Here is a 27,985-nt window from a genome sequence, read left to right as displayed (position 1 = left end):
CATTTCATGGTAAGGTCTACACCTGCGGTATTCGGCGCCTTTGAAAAATAAAATGTGATTTGATTTGTAGGGACCCGTTGCTACGGACAACGTGGAACATAACTCCACCAAAGGTCAGCTCTTTGCTCCATTCACAGATCAGCAAAGTTTTGAATGAGCCAATCACCTACCGGAACGCTGCTACCGGAAGAATGGTGTTTTGGAGGACGCTTTGCCCACTGTCTTTGCTTTGCCTTTTGAATGAAATGGTAGCTAGCTACGTAAACTATATGTCACAATATCCATAAACCACAATTTCGACGAATATTTGGAATCTCACATGGTGAGTTACTTCTGGTGTTCTTAAAAAGGTACTTAAACAATTGGTTATTTTAGCTAATCAATTTGAACACATCGCAGTCTCCTTAGCATAAATTCTGTTTAGCCAAAGCCCGTGGTTTAGCTTGCTATCTAACGTTAGCTAGCTACAATACATTACTGCATTTCTTTAGCTATTTATATCTATCTAGCTTACTAGATAGTGGCTATCTTACTAACTACTTATAGTTTGATTGGCAGTTACAAGCTCCTGCTCAACAAGTTGCAGCTTCAGCCTGACAAATTGGATTGTATTGGGAAGGAAGAGGTGGAACTACAGTAACGTTAGTACACTGGCTTCAGTTTACTCTGAAGACAAAATCAAAACGAAAAGTGTTTATTTTTACGAGCGTGTACACGCTGGAATTAGAATGCACCGAACTGAATGAGAGAGAACAGACGGGCCGCGAGCGTCAACGCCGCCATGTATAACGTTACTTGGAATTAGAAAGTCTCATTCTCTCGCGTCAACGTAAAGCAACGCAGGCAAAGTGAGCGCATACATGGTCAGAAAATATATATTGTGCATTGTTATGTCTGGAATTGTGACATGTATATTTAAGAAGTGTCTATTTAGTGTTGATAAGTTTAGCTGCCAGTGCCAATAATATATATTTTAAAGCAATAAATGTGTGCATATGTCGATATTGAGCACAGGCATATGGCCTAGGCAGGCTAGGGCAGGGAAACTCGATGAACTCCGTTCAAGAGAGAATACTGTTATAGAAAGAACAAGACTATATACGTTCTTTATAAACTGAGTCAACATAACAGGAGACGGGTACAGTGGCGGTCGGGGGCGTTTAAGATGAGGGAGAACAAAACAATTTTTATGAGCATGGCCTTATTTATATTACAGCATATTGGATGACTGTCATTCATATCCCATTCACTCAGTTCAATGTAAAAGGTTTAGGCTACTACATGATACTGAAATTATCCCTATACCCATCGAGGTTGCTACAACCTAGCCTATGAATGAAAGTTTACAACGTGGGTAAACAAAGGTTGAGAGAAACATTTGAGTTGACAGACGGTGACACATTCAATACTGCCTTGCACACTCTTGCCTGCATCTAGCTGATCTAGAGTGTAATCATTAGTCTAACAGTTGCAAACAAGAGTTTCCATTGGACAAATTCAGGTATGTTTATCTCAGTTTCGTTCCGTTTGCATTCGTTTAAGAAACGTTTTTCAACAGAATCGGAGGAATGAATACTCCCCTGGTAACGTAAACACAGTGCACTTTCATAGCAGCCACATTGTGTTCCTTCTCGCATCTATGCGCTCTCTTCCTCTCACCTTTTCCATTCACTTCTGGACTTCAATGCACAACACATCAGCTGCATGAGACCATGCAAAAAAAACTTTCCAAGCCATATCATAACTGCTACAGACAGCCTACATTGTTGTCACCATATTAGCTAAAGTAACATCAATCAATACAGTTAATAGAACTAACAGGTTAGTAAACCGCTATAATAATGCAGTAGTGTTACAGTGTACAGTCAGTAAGCAGTTACACCAGTGGGCCCCGGTGGCAATAAATGAGTCAAACCAAAAGCTTACCTTGACTTGGAAGAGTTCCAGTGTTGTGTTGGATAGTCATAGCCAGCTAGCTAACATAGCATCCCTCTGTTTGAGTAGGCAAAACTAGCTAGCTGCATTTACTAGCTAAATAATTTAAACTGAAAGTTTAAAAAAAGACCATCTCTCTTCATTTTTGGAAGAGGTGAATTTGTTCAAAACTGTTCAACTACTGTCTTTCTGTCTCTTTGAGTCAACTACTCACCACATTTTATGCACTGCTGTGCTAGCTAGCTGTAGCTTATGCTTTCAGTACTAGACTCTAGAGGTCGACTGATTATAATTTTTCAACGCCGATACCGATTATTGGAGCACCAAAAAAAAGCTGATGCCGATTAATCGGATTATTTTCATATATATGTGAATGTGTGATAATGACAATTACAATACTGAATGAACACTTTTATTTTAACATAATACATAAATAAGAATCAATTTAGTCTCAAATAAATAATGAAACATGTTCAATTTGGTTGAAATCATGCAAAAAAACAGTGTTGGAGAAGAAAGTAAAAGTGCAATATGTACCAGGTTAAAAAGCTAACTTTTCATGTTCTGAGCAAGGAACTTAAAACGTGGTTCCTTTTAACACGAGTCTTCAATATTCCCAGTTAAGAAGTTTTAGGTTGTAGTTATTATAGGAATTATGACGTGTCAACTATTTCTCTCTTTACCATTTGTTTTTCATATACCTTTGACTATTGGTTGTTCTTATAGGCACTTTAATATTGCCAGCCTAATCTCAGGAGTTGATAGGTTGGAAGTCATAAACAGCGCTGTGCCTCAAGCATTGCTAAGAGCTGCTCGCAAACACCGTAAAGGGCTGTTTGAATGAATGCTTACGAGCCTGCTCCTGCCTACCACTGCTCAGTCAGACCGCTCTATCAAATATCAAATCATAGACTTAATTATAATATAATAAATACACAGAAATACGAGCCTTAGGTCATTAATATGGTCAAATCCGGAAACCTTCATTTCGAAAGCACAGCGTTTATTCTTTCAGTGAAATACGGAACCGTTCCCTTTTTTATCGAACGGGTGGCAACCCTATGTCTAAATATTGCTGTTACACTGCACAGCCTTCAATGTTATGTCATAATTATGTAAAATTCTGGCAAATTAATTATGGTCTTTGTTAGGAAATGGTCTTCATACAGTTCGCAACGAGCCAGGCGGCCCAAACTTCTGCACATACCCTGACTTTGCTTGCACTGAACGCAAGAGAAGTGACACAATTTCCCTAGTTAATATTGCCTGCTAACATGCATTTATTTTAACAAAATGTGCAGATTTAAAAAATATACTTCTGTGTATTAATTTTAAGAAAGGCATCGATGTTCATGGTTAGGTATATTTGTGCAACGATTGTGCTTTTTTCGCAAATGTGCTTTTGTTAAATCACCACCCGTTTGGCGAAGTTGAAGTAAGCTGTGATTTGATGGCAAATTAACAGGCACCGCTTTGATTATATGCAACGCAAGGCAAGCTAGTTAACCTAGTAATATCATCAACCGTGTGTAGTTAACTAGTGATTATGTTTAGATTGATTGTTTTTTATAAGATAAGTTTAATGCTAGCTAGCAACTTACCATGTCTCCTTACAACCACAAGGTCCTTTTGATGCTGGACTCGCGTCACAGGTGGTCAGCCTGCCACACAGTCTCCTTGTGAATTGCAATGTAATCGGCCATAAGGGTAGATTACCGATTGTTATGAAAACTTGAAAAAGGCCATAATTAATCAGCCATGGCGATTAATTGGTCAACCTTTAGTCTCAACGTCAACAGTGAAGAGGCGACTCCGGGATGATTCGGAAAGTTACACAACTGTCTATATAAGTTCCCATTGTTGACCGTGTATGTCCGAGAAAAACCCAAGCCATGAGGTCGAAGGGATTGTCCGTAGAGCTCTGAGACAGGATTGTGTTGAGACACAGATCTGGGGAAGGGTACCAAAACATTTCTGCAGCATTGAAGGTCCCCATAAACACAGTGGCCTCAATCATTCTTAAATGGAAGAAGTTTGGAACCACCAAGACTCTTCCTGGAGCTGGCCATGTGGCCAGACTGAGCAATCGGGGGAGAAGGGTCTTGGTCAGGGAGATGACCAAGACCCCGATGATCACTCTGACAGAGCTAAAGAGTTCCTCTGTGGAGATGGGAGAAGCTTCCAGAAGGGCAACCATATCTGTAGCACTCAACCAATCCGGCCTTTACGGTAGAGTGGCAAGACAGAAGCCACTCCTCAGTAAAAGGCATATGACAGCCCACTTGGACTTTGCCAAAAGACACATAAAGATTCAGACCATGAGAAACAAGTTTCTCTTGTCTGATGAACCCAATAATGAACTATTTGGCCTGAATGCCAAGCGTCACGTCTGGAGGAAACCTGGCACCATCCCCAGCATGGTGGGGGCAGCATCATGCTGTGGGGAAGTTTTTCAGCGGCAGGGACTGGGAGGCTAATCAGGATCGAGGCAAAGAGTACAGGGAGATGCTTGATGAAAATCTGCTCCAGAGTACTCAGCACCTCAGACTGGGGCAAAGGTTCACCTTCCAACAGGACAACGATCCTAAGCACACAGCCAACAGAACGTCAGCTCGAGGGATCCAATCTTGCAACCTTACAGTTAACTAGTCCAACACAATAACCACCTACCTCTTGTTGCACTCCACAAGGAGACTGCCTGTTAGGCAAATGCAGTAGAAGCCAAGGTAAGTTGCTAGCTAGCATTAAACTTATCTTATAAAAAACAATCAATCAATCATATTCACTAGTTATAACTACACATGGTTGATGATATTACTAGTTTATCTAGCGTGTCCTGCGTTGCATATAATCGATGCAACACTGGGGGATCCAGGTTAGCAGGCAATATTAACCAGGTGAAATTGTGTCACTTCTCTTGTGTTCGTTGCACGCAGAGTCAGGATATATGCAACATTGAAGGTTGTGCAATGTAGCAAGAATTTAGACTTAGGGGTGCCACCCGTTAGATAAAATACCGAACGGTTCCGTATTTCACTGAAATAATAAACGTTTTGTTTTCGAAATGATAGTTTCCGGATTCTACCATATTATTGACCAAAGGCTCGTATTTCTGTGTGTTATGTTATAATTAAATCTATGATTTGATAGAGCAGTCTAACTGAGCGATGGTAGGCAGCAGCAGGCTCGTAAGCATTCATTCAAACAGCACTTTCGTGCGTTTTGCCAGCAGCTCTTCGCAAGCACAGCGCTGTTTATGACTTCAAGCCTATCAGCCTAATGGCTGGTGTAACCGATGTGAAATGGCTAGTTAGTTAGCGGGGTGCGCACTAATAGCGTTTCAAACTTCACTCGCTCTGAGACTTGTAGTAGTTATTCCCCTTGCTTTGCAAGGGACACGGCTTTTGTGGAGCGATGGGTAACGCTGCTTCGAGTGTGGCTGTTGTCGATGTGTTCCTTGGTTCGAGCCCAGGTAGGGGCGAGGAGAGGGACGGAAGCTATACTGTTACACTGGCAATACTATAGTGCCTATAAGAACATCCAAGACTCAAAGGTATATGAAATACAAATGGTATAGAGAGAAATAGTCCTATAAATACTATATTAACTACAACCTAAAACCTCTTACCTTGGAATATTGAAGTCTCATGTTAAACAGAACCACTAACTTTCATATGTTCTGAGCAAGGAACTCAAACGTTAGCTTTTTTACATGGCACATATTGCACTTTTACTTCTCCAAGACTTTGTTTTTGCATTATTTAAACCAAATTGAACATGTTTCATTATTTATTTGAGGCTAAATTGATTTTTATTGATGTATTATAGTAAGTTAAAATAAGTGTTCATTCAGTATTGTTGTAATTGTCATTATTACAAATGCATTTTTAAAAATCGTCCGATTAATCGGTATCGGCTTTTTTGGTCCTCCAATAATCGGTATCGGCATTGAAAAATCATAGTCTGTCGACCTCTATTTGATAGCATTGCCTTTAAATTGTTTAACTTGGGTCAAATGTTTCGGGTTGCCTTCCATAAGCTTCCCACAATAACCTGGGTGAATTTTGGCCCATTCCTCTGACAGAGCTGGTGTAACTGAGTCAGGTTTGTAGGCCTCCTTGCTCGCACGCGCTTTTTCAGTTCTGCCCACAAATTTCATATGGGATTGAGGTCAGGGCTTTGTGATGGCCACTCCAATACCTTGAATTTGTTGTCCTTAAGCCATTTTGCCACAACTTTGGAAGTATGCTTGGGGTCATTCTCCATTTGGAAGACCCTTTTGCAAACAAGCTTTAACTTCCTGACTAATGTCTTGAGATGTTGCTTCAATATATCCACATAATTTTACTCCCTCATGATGCCATCTATTTTGTGAAGTGCACCAGTCCCTACTGCAGCAAAGCACCCCCACAACATGATGCTGCCACCCCCGTGCTTCACGGTTGGTATGGTGTTCTTTGGCTTGCAAGCCTCCCCCTTTCTCCTCCAAACATAACGATGGTCATTATTTTTTATTTATTTACTTTATTTCACCTTTATTTAACCAGATAGTTGAGAACAAGTTCTAATTTACAACTGCGACCTGGCCAAGATAAAGCAAAGCAGTGCGACACAAACAACAACACAGAGTTACACATGGAATAAACAAACATACAGTCAATAACACAATAGAGAAAGTATATACAGTGTGTGCAAATGAGGTAAGATAAGGGAGGCAGACAATAAATAGGCGAAATAATGACAATTTAGCAATTAAACACTGGAGTGATAGATGTGCAAAAGATGAATGTTGAAGTAGAGATACTGGGGTGCAAAGGAGCAAGATACATATATACAGTATGGGGATGAGGTAGTTGGATGGGCTAATTACAGATGGGATATGTACAGGTTCAGTTATCTATGAGCTGCTCTGACAGCTGGTGCTTAAAGTTAGTGAGGGAGATATTTGTCTCCAGCTGCTATGATTTCTGCAATTTGTTCCAGTCATTGGCAGCAGAGAACTGTAAGGAGAGGAGGCCAAAGGAAGAAAAGGCGTTGGGGGTGACCAGTGAGAATTCCTTGCTGGAGTGCCTGCTACGGGTGGGTGCTGCTATGGTGACGAGTGAGCTAAGTCTGGACTTTACCTAACAGAGACTTGTAGAGGACCTGGAGCCAGTGTGTTTGGCTACGAATGTGAAGCAAGGGCCAGACCACGAGAGCATGCAGTGGTGGGTAGTATATGGGGCTTTGGTGACAAAATGGATGGTACTGTGATAGACTGCATCCAATTTGTTGAGTGGAGTGTTGGAGGCTATTTTGTAAATGGCATCGTCGAGGATCTGTTGGATGGTCAGTTTTACGAGGGTATGTTTGGCAGCATGAGTGAGGGATGCTTTGTTGCAAAATAGGAAGCCGATTCCAGATTTAATTCTGGATTGGAGATGTTTAATGTGAGTCTGGAAGGAGAGTTTACAGTCTAACCAGACACCTAGGTATTTGTAGTTGTCCACATATTCTAAGTCAGAGGCGTCCAGAGTAGTGATGTTGGACAGGCGGGCAGGTGCAGGTAGCGATTGGTTGAAGAGCATGCATTTAGTTTTACTTGTATTTAAGAGCAATTGGAGGCCACGGAAGGAGAGTTGTATGGCATTGAAGCTTGCCTGGAGGGTTGTTAACACAGTGTCCAAAGAAGGGCCAGAAGTATACAGAATGGTGTCGTCTGCGTAGAGGTGGATCAGAGACTCACCAGCAGCAAGAGCAACATCACTGATGTATACAGAGAAGAGTTGGCCCGAGAATTGAACTCCCCAATAGTGACTGCCAGAGGTCCAGACAACAGGTCCTCAGATTTGACATACTGAACTCTATCGGAGTTCAGCCTTGGCCAGGTCGATGAATACTGCTGCACAGTAATGTATCTTATCGATGACGGTTATGATATCGTTTAGGACCTTGAGCGTGGCTGAGGTGCACCCATAACCAGCTCTGAAACCAGATTGCATAGCGGAGAAGGTACGGTGAGATTCGAAATGGTCAATAATCTTTGTTAACTTGGCTTTCAAAGACCTTAGAAATTCAGGGTAGAATAGATATAGGCCTGTAGCAGTTTGGGTCTAGAGTGTCGCCCCCCCCCTTGAAGAGGGGGATGACTGCGGCAGCTTTCCAATCTATGGGAATCTCAGACAATACGAAAGAGAGTTTGAGCAGGCTAGTGATAGGGGTTGCAATAATTTCGGCTGGTACTTTTAGAACGAGAGGGTCCAGATTGTCTCGCCCGGCTGATTTGTAGGAGTCCGGATTTTGCAGCTCTTTCAGAACATCAGCTATCTGGATTTGGGTGAAGGAGAAATGGGGGAGGTTTGGGCGAGTTGCTGTGGGGAGCGCAGGGCTGTTGACCGGGGTAGAGGTAGCCAGGTGGAAAGCATGGCCGGCCATAGAAAAAGGCTTATTGAAATTCTCAGCTATTGTGGATTTATCGGTAGTGACAGTGTCTCCTAGCCTCAGTACAGTGGGCAGCTGGGAGGAGGTGCTCTTATTCTCCATGGACTTTACAGTGTCCCAGAACTTTTTTGAGTTTGTACTACAGGATGCATATTTCTGTTTGAAAAAGCTAGCCTTAGCTCTCCTAACTGCCTGTGTATACTGGTTCCTAAATTCCCGAAAAAGTTGCATATCATGGGGGCTATTTGATGCTAATGCAGAATGCCACAGGATGTTTTTGTACTGGTCAAGGGCAGACAGGTCTGGAGTGAACCAAGGGCTATATCTGTTCCTACTTCTACATTTTTAAATGGGGCTTGCTGATTTAAGATGGTGAGGAAGGCACTTTTAAAGAATAACCAGGCATCCTCTACTGACGGGATGAGGTCAATGTCATTCCAGGATACCCCGGCCAGGTCAATTAGAAAGGCCTGTTCGCAGAAGTATTTTAGGGAGCGTTTGACAGTGATGAGGACCGCAGACCCATTACGGATGAAGACAATGAGGCAGTGATCACTGAGATCTTGGTTGAAGACAGCAGAGGTGTATTTGGAGGGCGAGTTAGTTAGGATGATATCTATGAGGGTGCCCGTGTTTACGGATTTGGGGTTGTACCTGGTAATTTGTGTGAGATTGAGGGCATCAAGCTTAGATTGTAGGATGCCCAGGATGTTAAGCATGTCTCAGTTTAGGTCACCTAGCAGCACGATCTCAGAAGATAAATGGGGAGCAATCAATTCACATATGGTGTCCTGGGGGCAGAGGGTGGTCAAAAGCAAGCGGCAACGGTGAGAGACTTGTTTCTGGAAAGGTGAATTTTTAGAAGTAGACGCTCAAATTGTTTTGGTACAGACCTGGATAGTAAGATAGAACTCTGAAGGCTATCTCTGCAGTTGATTGCAACACCTCCCCCTTTGGCAGTTCTATCTTGGCGGAAAATGTTATAGTTAGGGATGGAAACTTCAGGGTTTTTGTTGGTTTTCCTAAGCCAGGATTCAGACACGGCTAAGACATCCGACCTCAGTATAGAGGTCCTGGTTGGCAGGGAGCTCGGTTCCAGTGATGTAATGGGCCGTACAAACTACCCTCTGTAGCGTTTGGATGCCAAGCAGTTGCCATACCAAACAGTGATGCAGCTATCGAATACGTCTGAGGGGTTAGAGGTGTTGTCGTGCCCTCTTCAAGACTGTTGGTGTCTGTGGACAATGATTGATCCTTTGTGATGTCCACCAATGAACTTGAAGCTCTCGACCCGCTCCACTACAGCCTCATTTATGTGAGTGGGTTGTGTGCTCGATCTCTACATTTTCTGTCGTCCACAATCAGCTCCTTTGTCATGCTGACGTTGAGCGAGAGGTTGTTGTTCTTGCACCACACTTCCAGGTCTCTGACCTCCTCCCTATAGGCTGTCTCATCTTCATCGGTGATCAGGCCTACCATCGTCATGTCGTCGGCAAACTTAGTGATGGTGTTAAGGCATGCTTCCCAGCCGAAACAGTTTTGGTGAGTTTGTGCATATATTATGACGACATTTTGTGACCTTCTGTTCTACTCTGACCTTTGCAACCTCAGCCTATCTCTTGCACTGGCACTTCTGATCCCCAGTAACATGGGCACCCCCACAATTGAAACACACCGTTTTTTCCACCGATACTACACATTCCTTTTTTCCATGCCCTCCTGCACACTTCTCACATCTCGGAATTTCCCTCCCACACACTGCTGCAACATGACCATATGCTTGGCATCTAAAACACCTTAGTGGGATCGGCACAAAAGCTCTCATGGGATAACTGACACATCCTACCATGACTTTGTCAGATAAAGACTTTGCTTCAAAACTCAAAAGGACAGACGGTGTCTTCTCAGTTTCACCACGCTCGCCACTGGATCAGCGGGTGTCACAGACGCAGGGAATCTTACATTTCAGTTGCTCAACACTTAACGCCACCCCAGTAATCTCTCTTTTCAAAGGCACTCTGCTCCGGAGAGCAAAGCAAGTCACAGGTCTTGTCCTGAGGCGCGTGACGCAAAGTGTCAACTCCCTCTGGGCGGAAGATAACAGAAAATCACAATTCCACTTCGAGCTACCTTCACCGATTTAACAGTACCCAAATTATATGGGTCAGCCAAAAGTCAGGGATCCACTTTCTATAAAAATGTCACTCCCACTGTGCCAGAATCATCCTTTGCATGATCATGGGGCATGGTTCAGAGGTCTTCACCACACGCAATTCACTCTCGTCAAGTTCAATTTCTGAGCCATCAGAGTACGGGTTGTACTTGGCGCCATTCTTCCTCAACACACGTCCTCCCTCTGTTCTTCTCCTACCTCGCCACTCTCCGTTCACCACACTCATTTTACCAGTTAAATTGACTTAGAAGAACATGTTCTCATTTACAGCAACGACCTGGGGAATAGTTACAGGGGTGAGGAATGAGCCAATTGGAAGCTGGGGATGATATGAGGCCCAGATTGGGAATTTAGCCAGGACACCGGGGTTAACACCCCTACGATAAGTGCCATGGGATCTTTAGTGACCACCGTGAGTCAGGACACCCGTCTTAATGTCCAATCCGAAAGATTGCACCCTTCACAGGGCAATGTTCCCGATCACTGCACTGGAGCATTAGGATATTTTTTTCTTTGACCAGAGGAAAGAGTGCCTCCTACTGCCCCCCCAACACCACTTCCAGTAACATCTGGTCTCCTATCCAGGAACCGACCAGGACCAACCCTTCTTAACTTCAGAAGGTATGCTCCTGCCGTGCCTTCCTTCGCTAAAAGTATACCTTTTTTGCTACTGCTCTGACATATGATCCTAGTCAGGGGCAGACTGGGACCAGAAATCATCTCTGGTATTTCTAACACACCAGCCCATTTTCTTCCTTGAGGCCCCCACAATGGCCCATTGTTTTCCTCAAGGCCCGCACTATTAGCCTGACAATTATAACTTTGCGCAAAATTAACAAGTTATACAGGCCCATTAGGCAAAAATTTAACCAGCCAGTCCACTCTTGATCTAGTAATTGTATATCACCCAGGTAAAATGATACACCAGCCATGTGTTGTCTACACTGTAAACAAGGACTGACTTGAATGATCACTACATATCAGCTGCCAGTTCACATCTGACAGTCAACCAACCTGTTTGTTTACACTTCCTCCTCCTTTCATATCTATGTTTGTGTTGATGATTGAACCATGGAATCTGTCCCTATCAAGTCCTGCTTTGCACCATTTACTCTGTTCCTAACAGTGCATATAATTCAGTCTCCCTTTGAAAAAGTCTCCTTTGATATTACTTTGGTTGCGTTTGTTTGATGGTGTGGTAGTGATGGGCAACAGTATAAAGGCTAATATGATACGGGAGAAAAGGGGGCCTATATTGTGGCTTTTGCCTAGTTGACTCACTGCTCTTTTACAGAAAAAAGCAATGAGGACCCGGTCAATCTCACCGCCACTACATGTGCATGTGAATGAGACTACGCCTGTGCACGTGCATGTGAAGAAGAGCAGGAGCCCTTCCAGGACACCACAGGTTGGAAAACCCTTTTCAGGGAAACACATTTGAAACAGTTAATTAAATGTCCTAATTTCATATCAGTGCAGTTCCGATTCAGGGTCTAAGGTGCTGAACTGATACAAACAGAGCGGAGAATACCTTCCAAAGGTCTCTGAATGTATATTCATTTTTCTTATACTGCTTTGCAGGGTAAGACCAAGGGTGATGGAGGAATCCTGCGACCTACTGCAAAGGTGAAGACACGGGTGCCATGGATACCGCCTGGGAAGGCCTCAATGCGGGATGCCTCTTACAAATGGGAGGTCTGACATGCTTTTCATTCCTTTTATCTCATCTCCACTAATGCAATGTATTCATACTGCACCTATTGAAGCAATATCTTATGAAAGCACTCCTATCAACACTTTCCTATCAGCACTTTCATTAATATGGTATAAAATGGATCAAAAGAAGCCATATAGTCTGTGGTCATTGGACCTGTCCATGTCTTAGGGGCCGACTCATCGCCTTGAGATCACACCATTACCTGAGCCCGAGACCTCCCACTCTCCCCTGCGATTGGCCGACCTGTCGTCAGAGGAGGAGGAAGTGCTGCATGGACGAATCAACCAGTACGAGAGGAAGATTGACAGCCTGATGACTGAGGTCAGCTCGTTGAAGAGTGAGGTCTGTCCCTCCCATTTAATTCTCCTTAGAACCGGTTCCACATGTTGCCCTAGTCCCTCACCCATTGATACATTTATTCATCTTCTAAGTGTGTGCTTTTGTGCGTGTGTGTATGTACATGCCTGTGTATGTGTGCAGGTGGAGCTGCGGAGGAAGGAGCAGCTGTTGGAGCGCCAGTCGGAGAAGCTGAGCGCCTCCCAGCGGGTCATCGAGGAACAGGAGGAGGAGCTAGCCGAGGTGTCCAAGGAGCTAGAGGTCACGGAGAGGGAAAACTCCCGCCTGCGCCACTCCATGGAGAAGATGTTGGAGGAGACGGACTGCACCAGCAGGTATGGCCCAGACAGACACACTTGAAGCCATAGTTCATTCAAATTGTATTTAATTGTCTTAGTCAGAAAGTAGAGAGGGCGACCGATACAGAGTGGCAGGCAGAAGGGAAGGGCCCTGGTGGGATTCATAACCCCGTCGCCAGCAGGTAAGTGTTGTCAGGAGTCTGCAGCGCTACCACGAGACCAGACCCCAGTAAAACACTCTCATGACTGTAATAAGCCTTGATTCTCAGATGCCTTTAACCCAACAACAGTCCTAGCAGGCTATCACACTATGGCCTATTTGGTAGTTTTTCATAAAATCTGATTGTCAGAAGTTGCAAAATACAAGTTGTCAACAGCCCCCAGTGACTCACGCAAAATAATATAATTGTCCTACTTAATAATATACAGAGGTGCTAAATAAACGTGAAACTATAAAACATCTTTCCTGTACCCCTTATTCAAAATCTTCCATCCCTTTGCCTCTCTCCTGTTGTGTCTGCCATAACCCCCCTGTACGTACAGAGTGGAGAGGTCTATGGAGTCGATTCAGCTGGAAAAGGACACCCTGCTCAGGAAGCTGATGGAGGCAGAGATGGACGGGATGGCTGCTGCCAGGCAGGTGTCAGCCCTGAGAGAGACCGTCACCAAGATGAGGAGCTCCAGCGCCAGTGTGAGTGTCAGCAGAGACATGGTTGGCGGTCAAAACCATTTCTATTCAGGGGATGGATTAAAATGCCAATGCACAGACCATTTATCAATTGACTTCCAGAGTTGACTGTATTGAACTGGAATTGACCCCAACCATGCAAAGATCCCATATAGGCTTTCAAAATACGGTAGGTCTAACCTTAAGGATATACAGTAGCTATTGATATCTGAAATGCTTTATTTTGATTGGAAAAGAGAATGTCGGGGTCTGAGTCTTCATTCCTGGCGCGTCAGAAGGAGTTGCTGCTCCAAAAACTGGAAACATTTGAGTCCACCAACCTCACTCTCCGCCACCTACTGAGGGAACAGCATGGACGTGAGGTACCGGTACACCCTCCATGCCAGTAGAGGGCAGACTAAGAGTAGAGCAACTCACTTTAATCCATAACACCGGCCTTGATTTGGGGCCACAACATGATTAGCGAAGTAAGCGAATTTCCTTATCTTGAAACCTAACCCTACTTGAACCCATAAGTTTCAAAAACTTCCAGGATGGTGAAAATGTTGACATGATGAATAACCATGGACGTTCGGAACTAGGATTAGAATCTAATCATGTTGTGGCCTGAAATACGGGCCTCTTATAGCTACACTTTTACCTGTTGTGGTGGTGGCAGTTTTTTATTTATTTTGAACAGATGGAATCCATGAGGATTTCAGAGCAGAAAGATGTACTTCTGAAGAGGCTGACGAACACAGAGGCAGAAAACTCGGTGTGTTTCTTTAAATATGCCACTGTCAGTCAACAAAATATTCAGTGAATCATGAATCCCCAAAATGTCCTCTTCAAAATGGTTTGTGCTTATTGGACGGCTGATGGATAGAAGGTTGTACTGAATTACATTTCTGTGTCATTCCTCACACAGCATCTTGTTTTGAAACTTCAAGAGAAAGAGAGGGAGGTTAATCAACTGACTACACTTATGGACACTGAGAAGGTGAACTATAGTTGTTGTATTTTACATCCCACACACTAACAGCGTGTTCAACAAATGTTTCATTATTTGAATGATTTGAATAATTTATTTGCTTTCTGTTGTTGTTCCAGGAGAATGCTAAGACCACAGGCGAGCTGTCTAAAGTACTGGAGTCTACTCGGGCCCATTTGCAGAGCCAGTTACGCAGCAAAGAGGCCGACAACAACCGTCTTGCTGTGCAAATCAAGGTAAAGTGACGTTATATGGCTTCCATTTGGACACAATTCAACTTGCAGCTTAATTTCGCTATACTGATGTACTTTGCCTGTGCCTTATGTGCATCCTTTCAAGCATACCCTTCTCATTAACCTGTGGTGAGTTATTCACAGTTTTCGATGAACAAATAAGGTTTCATATGTAGAGTGGGGCAAAAAAGTATTTAGTCAGCCACCAATTGTGCAAGTTCTCCCACTTAAAAAGATGAGAGGCCTGTAATTTTCATCATAGGTACACTTCAACTATGACAGACAAAATGAGGGGGAAAATCCATTAAATCACATTATATGATTTTTAATGAATTTATTTGCAAATTATGGTGGAAAATAAGTATTTGGTCAATTACAAACAAGCAAGTTTTCTGGCTCTCACAGACCTGTAACTTCTTCTTTAAGAGGCTCCTCTGTCCTCCACTCATTACCTGTATTAATGGCACCTGTTTGAACTTGTTATCAGTATAAAAGACAACTGTCCACAACCTCAAACTCCACTATGGCCAAGACCAAAGAGCTGACAAAGGACACCAGAAACAAAATTGTAGACCTGCACCAGGCTGGGAAGGCTGAATCTGCAATAGGTAAGCAGCTTGGTTTGAAGAAATCAACTGTGGGAGCAATTATTAGGAAATGGAAGACATACAAGACCACTGATAATCTCCGTTGATCTGGGGCTCCATGCAAGATCTCACCCCATGGGGTCAAAATGATCACAAGAACAAAAATCCCAGAACCACACGGGGGGACCTAGTGAATGACCTGCAGAGAGCTGGGACCAAAGTAACAAAGCCTACCATCAGTAACACACTACGCCGCCAGTGACTCAAATCCTGCAGTGCCAAACGTGTCCCCTTGCTTAAGCCAGTACATGTCCAGGCCCGTCTGAAGTTTGCTAGAGAACATTTGGATGATCCAGAAGAAGATTGGGAGAATGTCATATATATGGTCAGATGAAACCAAAATATAACTTTTTGGTCAAAACTCAACTTGTCGTGTTTGGAGGACAAAGAATGCTGAGTTGCATCCAAAGAACACCATACCTACTGTGAAGCATGGTGGTGGAAACATCATGCTTTGGGGCTGTTTTTCTGCAAATGGACCAGGACGACTGATCCGTGTAAAGGAAAGAATGAATGGGGCCATGTATCGTGAGATTTTGAGTGAAAACCTCCTTCCATCAGCAAGGGCATTGAAGATGAAACGTGGCTGGGTCTTTCAGCATGACAATGATCCCAAACACACCGCCCGGGCAACAAAGGAGTGGCTTCGTAAGAAGCATTTCAAGGTCCTGGAGTGGCCTAGCCAGTCTCCAGATCTCAACCCCATAGAAAATCTTTGGAGGGAGTTGAAAGTCCATGTTGCCCAGCAACAACCCCAAAACATCACTGCTCTAGAGGAGATCTGCATGGAGGAATGGGCCAAAATACCAGCAACAGTGTGGGAAAACCTTGTGAAGACTTACAGAAAACGTTTGACCTCTGTCATTGCCAACAAAGGGTAAAGGGTATATAACAAAGTATTGAGATAAACTTTTGTTATTGACCAAATAAATAATCAATAAAAATCCTACAATGTGATTTTCTGGATTTTTTTTTCTATTTTTGTCTGTCATAGTTGAAGTGTACCTATGATGAAAATTACAGGCCTCTCTCATCTTTTTAAGTGGGAGAACTTGCACAATTGGTGGCTGACTAAATACTTTTTTGCCCCACTGTAAGATTGTTAAATAAAGAGAAAAACGAAGAACCTCAGACTGGGGCAAAGGTTCACCATCCAATAGGACAAAAAAAACTACATACACAGCCAAGACAAATGTCCTTGAGTGGCAAAGCCAGAGTCCAGACTTGAACCTGATGGAACATCTCTGGAGAAACTTGAAAATAACTGTGCAGTGACGCTCCCCATCCAACCTGACAGAGCTTGAGAGGATCTGCAGAGAGGAATGGGAGAAACTCCCCAAGTACAGGTGTGCCAAGCTGGTAGCGTAATACACAAAAAGATTCAAGGCTGTAATCGCTGCCAAAAGTGCTTCAACAAGTACTGAGTAAAGGGTCTCCATACTTATGTAAATGTTGTATTTCAGTTTTACATTTTTATTACATCTGCAAACATTTCTATTTTCAATTTAATCCATTTTAGAATAAGGCTGTAACTACAAAATGTGAAAAAAGTCAAGGGGTCTGAATACTTTCCAAATGCATTGTATTTCCATTGCTGAATTTCTGTATTTTTGCCTCCCCCTTCTGGCTATTGGGAAAAATCCATAGAAAATCCATTACAATTTTTAAACTACTTAACTTGGAATCAAAATGGCATGCCCATACTCCAATATTTCACAATAATGCCTTGAGGTCTGGAGTGCAGCCTTTTACTAAATTAATTTAGAAGTGCATGAATGTAAATCTTCAATTCTTTGCATCTACTATGTTACTTAACGATGATAGCTCCTTGAATCTCACAATAAATCAGAGAGACGATTACTGCTGCCAGGTAGCACTGCTGCAAAAAAGATGTTGGCTCTTAGATGGCAATCATCTCACTCTCTCCCAGTTCGCCAGTGAATACAGTTACTATTGGAAGTTATAACTTTAGAATTATCAACAGCGAGAATGAATGTACATTTTTTTATTGAGGCCTGAAAAAGTACACTTGACTATGTAAAGAATAATCTCAGCTAAAGCCCAACACATAAACAATCTATAAAGCCCAAACATATAAACAAAATAGCGCATTTATCTATTTTCATAATTATATATATATTTTTGCTTTCAGGCCCAAGGGTAAGGGGTACTGGGGGGATGGGAAGGAGTTGAAAACATGGTTTCCAGGAGGGGGCAGGGGGTGGGTGGTTGTAGGGAGACATGGGGTTGGGGGAATGGGGCAGGAGATTGGGGGTGGAGGCTCACTTGTTTTTTCTCTTTCTTTGCATACAAAATGTATTGTTACTTTTAGGCTCTGCAAACAAAATGTCTTCCTGTTTTTTATCCACTCCTTTCTGATTGGTCCAGAACTTGGAGCGTGCGGCCAACCAGCAGCAGGGAGAGATGGATCACCTGCTGGAGCAGCTGCGGGGTCTGAAACTTCAGTCGGAGTCCAACAAAGAAGCCCTGAAGAGGGCTACGCGGGCCCAGAAACACCGGGCGGAGCGCAGTGAAGACACCGCCGGTCAGCTCAGAGCTCAGCTACTGGACATGGTAGGTGGAAGAAGGGAGATGGTGACCTACCTCTTAGAACAGATCTGAGACCAGTTTGGTCTAATCCTCGTTTCATCTCAAAAAGGACAAGAAAGATCATTTTGACACTCAGCATCTCAGATTATTTTGAAATAATTTCTGTTAGAAACAGATAAGATTAGCATTCTTGCAACATTATTTTGTTGAAATATAATTTATCTCTGAGAAATTAAGATAATTGATTGCATCCAAATTGGCAATTTAGTGTGTAGGATTCATATAATATTCAATACATTTGCAGTGCATTTAGGAAGTATTCAGACCTCTTGACTTTTTCCCTCATTTTGTTCTGTTACAGCCTTATTCTAAAACTGATTAAGTTGTTTTTCATAAATCTACACACAATACCCCATAATGACAAAACAAAAACAGGTTTTATACCACATTTACATAAGTTTTCGAACCCTTTACTCAATCCTGGTACCAGGTTTTGTCTAGATCTGATGCTTTGCATTCAGGCCAAAGAGTGCAATCTTGTTTTCATCAGACCAGAGAATCTTGTTTCTCATGGTCTGAGAGTCCTTTAGGTCGCTTTTGGCAATATCCAAGCTGGCTGTCATGTGCCTTTTACTGAGGATTGGCTCTGTCTGGCCACTCTACCATAAAGCCCTGATTGGTGAAGTGCTGCAGCGATGGTTGTCCATCTGGAAAATTTTCCTATCTCCACGGAGGAACTCTGGAGCTCTGTCAGAGTGACCATCGGGTTCTTGGTCACCTCCCTGACCAAGGCCCTTTTCCTCCGGTTGCTGAGTTTGGCTGGTCGGCCAGCTCTAGTTAGAGTCTTGGTGGTTCCAAACTTCGTCCATTTAAGAATGATGGAGGCCACTATGTTGTTGAGGACCTTCAATCAACCTCATGACTAAGTGACTAACATAAGAATGATGGAGGCCACTGTGTTCTTGGGGACCGTCAGTGCTTTTTTTGGTACCCTTCCCCAGATCTGTGCCTCAACGCAATCCTGTGTCAGACAATTCCTTTGACCTCATGGCTTGGTTTTTGCTCTGCCATGCAGTGTCAACTGTGGGACCTTATATAGACAGGTGTGTGCATTTACAAATCATGTCCAATCAACTGAATTTACCACAGGTGGATTCCAGTCAAGTTCTAGAAACATCTCAAGGATGGTCAATGGAAACAGGATGCACCTGAGCTCAGTTTCAAGTCTCATAGCAAAGGGTCTGAATACTTATGTAAATCAGGAATTTCATTTATTTTTTATTTTTTATACATTTACAAACATTTTAAAAAACGTATTTTGCTTTGTCATTATGTGGTATTGTGTGTAGATTGATGAGGAAAAAGTGAATTTAATCATTTTTAGAAATAATATAAGCTGTAATGTAACAAAATGTGGAAAAAGGGAAGGGGTCTGAATACTTTCCGAATGCACTGTATAGTATCAGTTCTCTTTGTTTGACATGTACTATGGAGTTGCGGCTTGAAAATATTGATTCTTCATCCTTTGTATTATATTCCCAGTGAATTTGGTAATGGTGTTTTCCCCATTCAGAGAAATGAGTCATTTGAGTTGTTAGCTTCGTGCCTCATCCTGCATTCTGATATTACCAGGTTCTGACCACTAGATGTCGCTGTTCCTGTTATTAGGTGTAAAAAGTTGGAAGATTGTTCACCCAAATTACAAAATTACATTGGTTTCCTTACCCTATAAGCCTTGACAAGGAATGACAGTAGCCCATGCTTTCGTTTTATTGGCCACTGTTTCAATTGCTATCTTTTTTGCATTTTTGTACAAATCCATTGCAAGTCATTGGTACATATATTAGCATTATTACTCTTCATTTTCAAATCATGAAATTATTTTTTTTTTTTTAAGTATTTTTTAACTCAATGATGTTACTTGTGGATGATTTGGAAATGAAGCTCGAAAATGGTAATATAGGTACCATTGACTTGAATTGGATTTGCATGGGTTGCTGTCATCTTGTCCACAGGGTAAGGAAACCAAAATGTAATTTTGTAATTTGGGTAACCACTAGGCTACCTTCCGCCCCGATCAACTCAAATGTAATTGGTCACATACACATATTTAGAAGATGTTATTGCGGTTGTAGCGAAATGCTTGTAATGCTTGGGGGAAGGTGGGGGATTATATATTTTTGCCACTTAATAGCAGGAACAACACCATCAGTGGTTAGAACCTGGTAATATCAGGATGTTGGCTGGGACATCAACCAAACAACTTGAATGACTAATTTCACTGAGCAGAGGAAAGAAATCACGAAATTAACAGAGAATTCATTACATAGGATGAAGAAACAATACTCCAAACCGCAGCTCCATACTACTTGTCTGACATAGAGAACTGATACTGTATACTCGTTGTTAGGTTTGGATTGGCGTGGGGGGCCCGTGGGTGGCTTTTTACAATTTCTTTGGTCCAAAATTGGATGTTGGGTATTATATTTATTGAATGTTATCCTATACATTAATATTGTTGCTGGAATGCTAATCTTATCTGTATTTACACTGAACAAAAATATAAATGCAACATGTAAAGTGTTGGTTTCATGAGCTGAAATAAAAGTGGGTTTGCACAACCAAAGAATTTCTGCTAAAACCGTCAGCAACCATCTCAGGGAAGCTCATCTGTGTGTTCGTCGTCCTCACCAGAGTCTTGATCTGACTGCAGTTCGGCGTCGTAAACGACTTCACTGGGCAAATGCTCACCTTTGATGGCCACTGCCAGGCTGGAGAAGTGTGCTCTTCACGGATGAATTCTGGTTTCAATTGTACCGGGCAGATGGCAGACAGCGTGTGGGCGACAAACACAATTGTCATTTTTCAGTGGCAATTTGAATACACGAAGATACTGTGACGAGATCCTGAGACCCATTGTCGTGCCATTCATCAGCTGCCATTACCTCATGTGTCAGCATGATAATGCATGGCCCCATGTCACAAGGATCTGTACACAATTCCTGGAAACTGTCCTAGTTCCTCTGTGGCCTGCATTCTCACCAGACATGTCACCCATTGAGCATGTTTGGGATGCTCTGGATTGAACAGCCTGTTCCAGTTCCTGCCAATATCGCCATTGAAGAGGAGTGGGACAGCATTCCACAATCAACAGCCTGATTAACTCTATTCGAAGGAGATGTGTCGCGCTGCATGAGGCAAATGGTGGTCACACCAGATACGGACTGGTTTTCTGATTCACACCTTTTGTTTAAGGTATCTGTGACCAACAGATGCATATCTGTATGCCAAGTCATGTGAAATCCATAGATTAGGGACTAATGCATTTATTTTAATTGGCTGATTAACTTATGAACTGTAACTCAGTAAACATTTTGAAATTGTTGCATTTATATTTTTGTTCAGTCTAACTACAGAAACAATTTGGCTTGCTGATTTGACATGGAACAACTCATCAATACTTAGGAACAAGATGTTCCAATAAAGAACTTCTTGATGATTAGTCAAATTACGTTTGATAGTATTGGGCTAGAACAATAGCCAGATGTACCATGTAGCTCACCAGGACAAGGTTTAAATACTTTTTACATCTATTGGATGATGTTGCTACCTACACAGGAGAACCAGATGGTAGAGGCCCTATCGGCAGCAGAGAATTGGCGTGGTCGCCACGCCCAGGAAATGAAGGACAAGACTCAGCTAGATATGGAGGTCTCAGTCCTCAACAGGTGAGAGAAAGAGAGTTGCTTCAGTTTTTCTCAGAATAATAGGGAACACAGCATCATGAGCAATCATGAATATGGTCAAATTGTACATTTATGGTCTAACATAAAAACCTTTATAATCCTGACCATACCCTATGCGTGCAGCCGAGTGTCAGACCTGACAGAGCAACTCCATGGGACAGAGGACAAGGCCCGGGCCGAGAGAGAGGGGCTCCTGGACCGCCTGCACAGCCTCACCACAGAGGGCACCCACGCCAAGCTAGAGAACCAGAGCCTTAAGGTCAGTGATGACAATGGACTAACTCTTGGAATTATTAGGCCAGTTTTCACAGACACAGATTCATTTTAGTTGGACAAAAAATCACTTTGAATGGATATTCTTCATTGGGCATACTTTTTAAATCATGCATTAGGCTTAATCTGTGCCTGGGAATTAATCAAATTGTGTGGTCCTTTGTCATTTACAAGAATTACATCTGTACCCGGTACCAAATAGTAGGTGTTGGTTCTGGTTCTAGTAAATTACAAAGATTTGAAAGTAATTCAATATGCATAGATTTAGCCGACCAGATATTGGATTGCATCATAACATGGACACACAGTGCTGCACTGTAGGCTGACAGGCATATGTTCCCCTCTTTCAGGCCATGTTGTCTGCAGTGGAGGAGAAGCTGACTCTGTCCCAGTCAGAGGTACAACACGTCAAAGCCTCTGTGAAGCAATACGAGAGCCTAGTGGACAACTACAAGGCCCAGGTAAATAGACACACACACACGTTGTACCCACATACAGACTCTTAATGTGCTGAAAGCAAACATGCAATAATAGGCTAAATGAAAAGGAGAATTATAGTCCATAAATTACAATGTGTGTGTATATTGTTCGTGCGTGCCTCATGTGTTTTCTGTGCTTCTGTGTAATGCTACCCACCACCCAGGTGGTGAAGACACGGGCGGAGGCGGACGAGTACTGTGCCAGGCTGGGACAAGCAGAGCGAGAGGTGCGGGAGGTCCGGGACCAGCTGGAGAGCGAAGTGGAGGCGGTGCGCAGGGAGCTGCTGGGCCGGCTGACGGAGCTGGAGCCTCTTCCTGAGGCACTGCGGCGCTCTGAGGTCCTACTGGAAGAAGCTCAGGACAGAGAACATGCCCAGGAGAGACGTAGCACCGAGCTGAGTATCGTCCTGGCTGACCTGCGCATAAAGGTGTGGCGGTCGGGGGGGGGTTGTGTGGGGTGGTGTATGTGTGCTGTACACAATGTGATGGTATGCACATCTTCCAAACTGGCTTTATCAATTTAATAATATGGTAATAATAGTATAATGGTTTATGTTTTGTGTCTAGGTAGAGCAGCAAGGCAGCCAGGTGGAGCTGCTGAGACAGAAAAAGTCTGTCCTGTTGGAGGAGAACAAACAGCTGCAGCACCGTGTGGAGAGTCTGGAGAGGTCAGACTGTCATGGCCATTCCAGAGCCAATATCATAACGCGCTGAACAGAGTGTGTGTGTGTGTGCGTAGTATGACACATAATATATACCGACGCTTTTATCCAACTTACAGTACAGTGAGCTCATACGTTGTTAGTTTGTGACCTGGCAGAAACATGTGACCCCCTGTGTGTGTGTTTATGTATACCGTGTTTGTATGGTGTGTGTATGTGTGAACATACCTGGGCTTGAGAACCCATCCATTGCAGCCGTCTTCATCGACCTTGCCAAGGCTTTCGACTCTGTCAATCACCATATTCTTATCGGCAGACTCAGTAGCCTCGGTTTTTCGGATGACTGCCTTGCCTGGTTCACCAATTACTTTGCAGACAGAGTTCAGTGTGTCAAATCGGAGGGCATGCTGTCCGGTCCTCTGGCAGTCTCTATGGGGGTGCCACAGGGTTCAATCCTCGGGCCGACTCTTTTCTCTGTATATATCAATGATGTTGCTCTTGCTGCGGGTGATCCCTGATCCACCTCTACGCAGACGACACCATTCTATATACTTCCGGCCCGTCCTTGGACACTGTGCTATCTAACCTCCAAACGAGCTTCAATGCCATACAACACTCCTTCCGTGGCCTCCAACTGCTCTTAAACGCTAGTAAATCCAAATGCATGCTTTTCAACCGTTCGCTGCCTGCACCCACACGCCTGACCAGCATCACCACCCTGGATGGTTCCGACCTTGAATATGTGGACATCTATAAGTACCTAGGTGTCTGGCTAGACTGTAAACTCTTCTTCCAGACTCATATCAAACATCTCCAATCGAAAATCAAGTCAAGAGTCGGCTTTCTATTCCGCAACAAAGCCTCCTTCACTCACGCCGCCAAACTTACCCTAGTAAAACTGACTATCCTACCGATCCTCGACTTCGGCGATGTCATCTACAAAATAGCTTCCAACACTCTACTCAGCAAACTGGATGCAGTTTATCACAGTGCCATCCGTTTTGTCACTAAAGCACCTTATACCACCCACCACTGTATGCTCTAGTCGGCTGGCCCTCGCTACATATTCGTCGCCAGACCCACTGGCTCCAGGTCATCTACAAGTCCATGCTAGGTAAAGCTCCGCCTTATCTCAGTTCACTGGTCACGATGGCAACACCCATCCGTAGCACGCGCTCCAGCAGGTGTATCTCACTGATCATCCCTAAAGCCAACACCTCATTTGGCCGCCTTTCGCTCCAGTTCTCTGCTGCCTGTGACTGGAACGAATTGCAAAAATCGCTGAAGTTGGAGACTTTTATCTCCCTCACCAACTTCAAACATCTGCTATCTGAGCAGCTAACCGATCGCTGCAGCTGTACATAGTCTTATCGGTAAATAGCCCACCCATTTTTACCTACCTCATCCCCATACTGTTTTTATTTATTTACTTTTCTGCTCTTTTGCACACCAATATCTCTACCTGTACATGACCATCTGATCATTTATCACTCCAGTGTTAATCTGCAAAATTGTAATTATTCGCCTACCTCCTCATGCCTTTTGCACACAATGTATATAGACTCCTTTTTTTTCTACTGTGTTATTGACTTGTTAATTATTTACTCCATGTGTAACTCTGTGTTGTCTGTTCACACTGCTATGCTTTATCTTGGCCAGGTCGCAGTTGCAAATGAGAACTTGTTCTCAACTAGCCTACCTGGTTAAATAAAGGTGAAATAAAAAAATAAAAATCCCATCTCTCCCTTACAGGAAGCTAGAGGAGGCCACTTGTCAGAACAGAGACCTGGTGGGGGTGATCGCCAAGCGGGAGGAGACCATCCATGGCAATCAGCTCCGGCTGGAGGAGAAGTCCCACGAGTGCACGCACCTGACCCGCCAGCTGGAGGAGGCCTTGGATGATGCCCGACGCCAGGTCTGTCTGGGGCACCCGGGTATGGGGAGAGGGGGGCTGGGGATTGGCTACTTGGGGAATAACTGGGTGGGAGGGAGCATTGCAGCTTGAGATCAATATGTGCATTTGTGTTATGTTCACTGGTGTTAGGTTCTAAATGAACCTATTAAAACTCACGGACGATTAGTAAAGCTTAAACCAAGTGTATTCCCCCATTGGGTCATACAGCTGCATAAGACAAATACATTGTTCCACAAGTGGTAGTATATACACCCCAATTTGGGGTGGAATCTCCTCCTTCTCTCTAAACATTACATCTTTGTTGCTAGGCAGGAAATTAAGTGACGCGGGCAATAAACTGTTCCTTCTCCCTTAACCTGACCTCGGCCACCTTCCTCACGAAACCAATTCTCTCCACCCTTATCAGTGCCTGCCAAGATGTGATCGTCTTTCCTTCACTCAGTACATTCCAAGCTTAAAGGCCTCCACCATAGACATTCCTCCTACAGATACCCATTAACTCCTGATGTAGAAACCAGACTATGGCACTCTTCATGTCTCTAGTATAACTGATTATTAACAATATTTAAAGTTTAGAAATCCGAACCAATCCCTGGTCATTTAAAAGTCGTAAAAATTATTACTGCTTTTTGCATGGACATTGTAAAATTGAGATGCAAGTATTGCATTGAGTGATTTGGTTGTTTTACGTTTTAGCATTGTGAATACTCACAGAACAACATTAGTTTACACTGACTTTGTCATTTTCTTCCCATGGGGTGCACAGCCATTTTGTTTTATGCTTGTTGTAACAAGTCAGTTGCTCTGTCTGATGGAGTATCACGGTCCTGGTGTATAGGTGGTCCTCTGTAGCTCTGTTGGTAGATCATGGCGCTTGCAACTCCTGGATCGTGGGACCAATTCCCTGGACCACCCATACATAAAATGTATGCACACATGACTGTAAGTCACTTTGGATAAAAGTGTCTGCTAAATGGCATATATTATTATATTAGGTGTCCCAGACCCGGGAACGTGCGATCACCAAAGAGCACTCCACCCAGTCCAAGGTGGTGGACCTGGAGACCCAGCTAAGCAGGACCACCACAGAACTCACCACCCTCCGTCGCAGCAAAGAGGAGGTGAGGGAGAGTGTTTTAGAAATACACATCTCTAGCGTCAACTCTGATTATAATCTCTCATAATCTCTAAAACTATTGCGGTCAAAGACATAGTGACTCATAACAATACACATCTTGGCACACACACTTTAGAAATCAAATAATATTTCATTCTAATAATAGAATTGCTGTGGTGTGTGTCTGTCTGCGTGTGTGCACCTCTGCCACCCTCAGGCAGAGCGGCGGTACCAATCCCGTCTTCAGGATGTGAAGGATCGTCTGGAGCAGTCGGACAGCACCAACAGGAGTCTGCAGAACTACGTCCAGTTCCTCAAAGCCTCTTATGCCAACGTGTTCGGAGACTCGGCCCTCACCAGCACTCTGCGGGCCCCTTCTCCCATCTGAGGGGACTCTCCCCAAAGATTCTCTCAGAAAACACACACCTACACTATGCACGCACACACAAATACACACACCCCATTTGAGGGAACTCTTCCCCAAAGATTCTCTCGTATCACACACACACACATCATTATCCAGGTCTATACTCAGAGCTCTTTTCAACTATATTCAATGTTGATTTTGTGGGTGTATATGTTCCAATTATACATTATATCAATATGGTTCCAATTATACAATATCAATAATGTTACAATATAAGACATCAAGTTTACACAGCCTTTACTTCCAGCTTGTCTGCATTAATTACAGTTGTCCTATAGTTGTTCACGTCCTTCTGATTTCATTATGTTTTCCGTTCTACTGTCAATGATGTCTCTGCATACTGTATCATTCTGTACCTTACTATACAACAGCATGTAACCAGCCACCTAACAGATGTAATGTACCAAAACATAGCTGTCCAACAGATCTGGGACTTGTCATAGTAGAGTTATATATCTTGTCTATTTTTCATCTTATCATATTATGGAATTGTTCCAATGGTGCTATGATTGGTTAGCATAGACCCAGATCTGTTTGTGCTATCGTGTCAACTCCTGTTTGGAATGACAAGGAGTGGCATGATGACACAAACAGACTGGTACCCAGGCTAATGATGGTGCTATCTGCTAAACAGAGCCATATCAATGAAACCAATTATTTCATTTGGTTTGTTTGCTGTTTGTGTCAGTATTTGTCTAAAATGTGATACCCATGAGAGGAATCAACAGTGAAGGAGTTGTGCTCTTGTCAATAATTTAAATATTTCTGCTTTAATTATGAAATAGGAGATATATATTTGTAATGGCCATTTTATATACCTTGAACATGTATAAAGTTGTATTGAGTTGCGATAAAGCAATTTCATCAAGATTATTTCTTTCTTTCCGGTTATAGCCTCATAAAACTGTGGACCTGTTCAACATCGACTGCATAGCAGTCAACTACAAATCACCTTGCATAAAATAACTACCCTTTTCTTGCCACATACTAGTCCCAACATCACATCCTCCAGTTTCAGACCCAAATCTAGTAGCTGGCCTGAGGTCACACAGCATTTGGTTCTTCTGGGTTGTCGAGATTACGGTAACTCAATGTCTCTTAAAGATAATTTATGCTTGATCTGAAAATGTGATCTGAGGCTACGTACGGAAGGTGTGATGCAATTGCGGAGCCTATGGGGGCATGCAGAGGACAATTCAAGCTCTGTACAGCATCGACGAGTGCCTCTCAAATGTTGTCACAATGCGGAGGACTCGGTTAGGCTCCGCATTGACATGATTGGTTGACGGTAGGTGGGGGCGGGAGGTTATGTATAAACACAAACTCACTTCCTTGACAACTTCCTTAACAGCTCTGCGTTGCTCGGTGAATCGCAAGTAGTATAAATGCCCTGCCTTC

At 43.3% G+C, this 27,985-nt stretch overlaps 1 protein-coding gene across 4 annotated transcripts; it reads left to right on the top strand.

The window, feature by feature from the left end:
• The first annotated feature begins 166 nt into the window (after nucleotides 1-166).
• On the top strand, nucleotides 167-27,457 carry LOC112230748 (outer dense fiber protein 2). Of its 4 annotated transcripts, XM_024397008.2 has the most exons (20): nucleotides 176-322; nucleotides 559-863; nucleotides 11,823-11,936; nucleotides 12,110-12,223; nucleotides 12,414-12,587; nucleotides 12,726-12,916; nucleotides 13,424-13,571; nucleotides 13,805-13,930; nucleotides 14,248-14,322; nucleotides 14,476-14,547; nucleotides 14,658-14,774; nucleotides 17,807-17,992; nucleotides 21,587-21,696; nucleotides 21,838-21,973; nucleotides 22,338-22,448; nucleotides 22,631-22,894; nucleotides 23,034-23,134; nucleotides 24,881-25,043; nucleotides 26,039-26,164; nucleotides 26,378-27,457. In XM_024397008.2, exons 2-20 carry the CDS (start codon nucleotides 861-863, stop codon nucleotides 26,546-26,548), a joined length of 2,502 nt encoding a protein of 833 aa, XP_024252776.1. In that variant the 5' UTR covers nucleotides 176-322; nucleotides 559-860; the 3' UTR covers nucleotides 26,549-27,457. The 4 variants fall into 4 exon arrangements, with proteins under 4 accessions (XP_024252778.1, XP_024252775.1, XP_024252776.1 ...); XM_024397010.2 differs by lacking the exon at nucleotides 559-863 and having other exon boundaries at nucleotides 167-322; nucleotides 12,414-12,566; XM_024397007.2 differs by lacking the exon at nucleotides 559-863 and having other exon boundaries at nucleotides 167-322.
• Nucleotides 27,458-27,985: the final 528 nt, after the last annotated feature.

The sequence above is a fragment of the Oncorhynchus tshawytscha genome, linkage group LG33 (assembly GCF_018296145.1).
Source record: "Oncorhynchus tshawytscha isolate Ot180627B linkage group LG33, Otsh_v2.0, whole genome shotgun sequence".
Taxonomy (NCBI): domain Eukaryota; kingdom Metazoa; phylum Chordata; class Actinopteri; order Salmoniformes; family Salmonidae; genus Oncorhynchus; species Oncorhynchus tshawytscha.
This window is presented reverse-complemented; position numbering and strand designations above follow the sequence as displayed.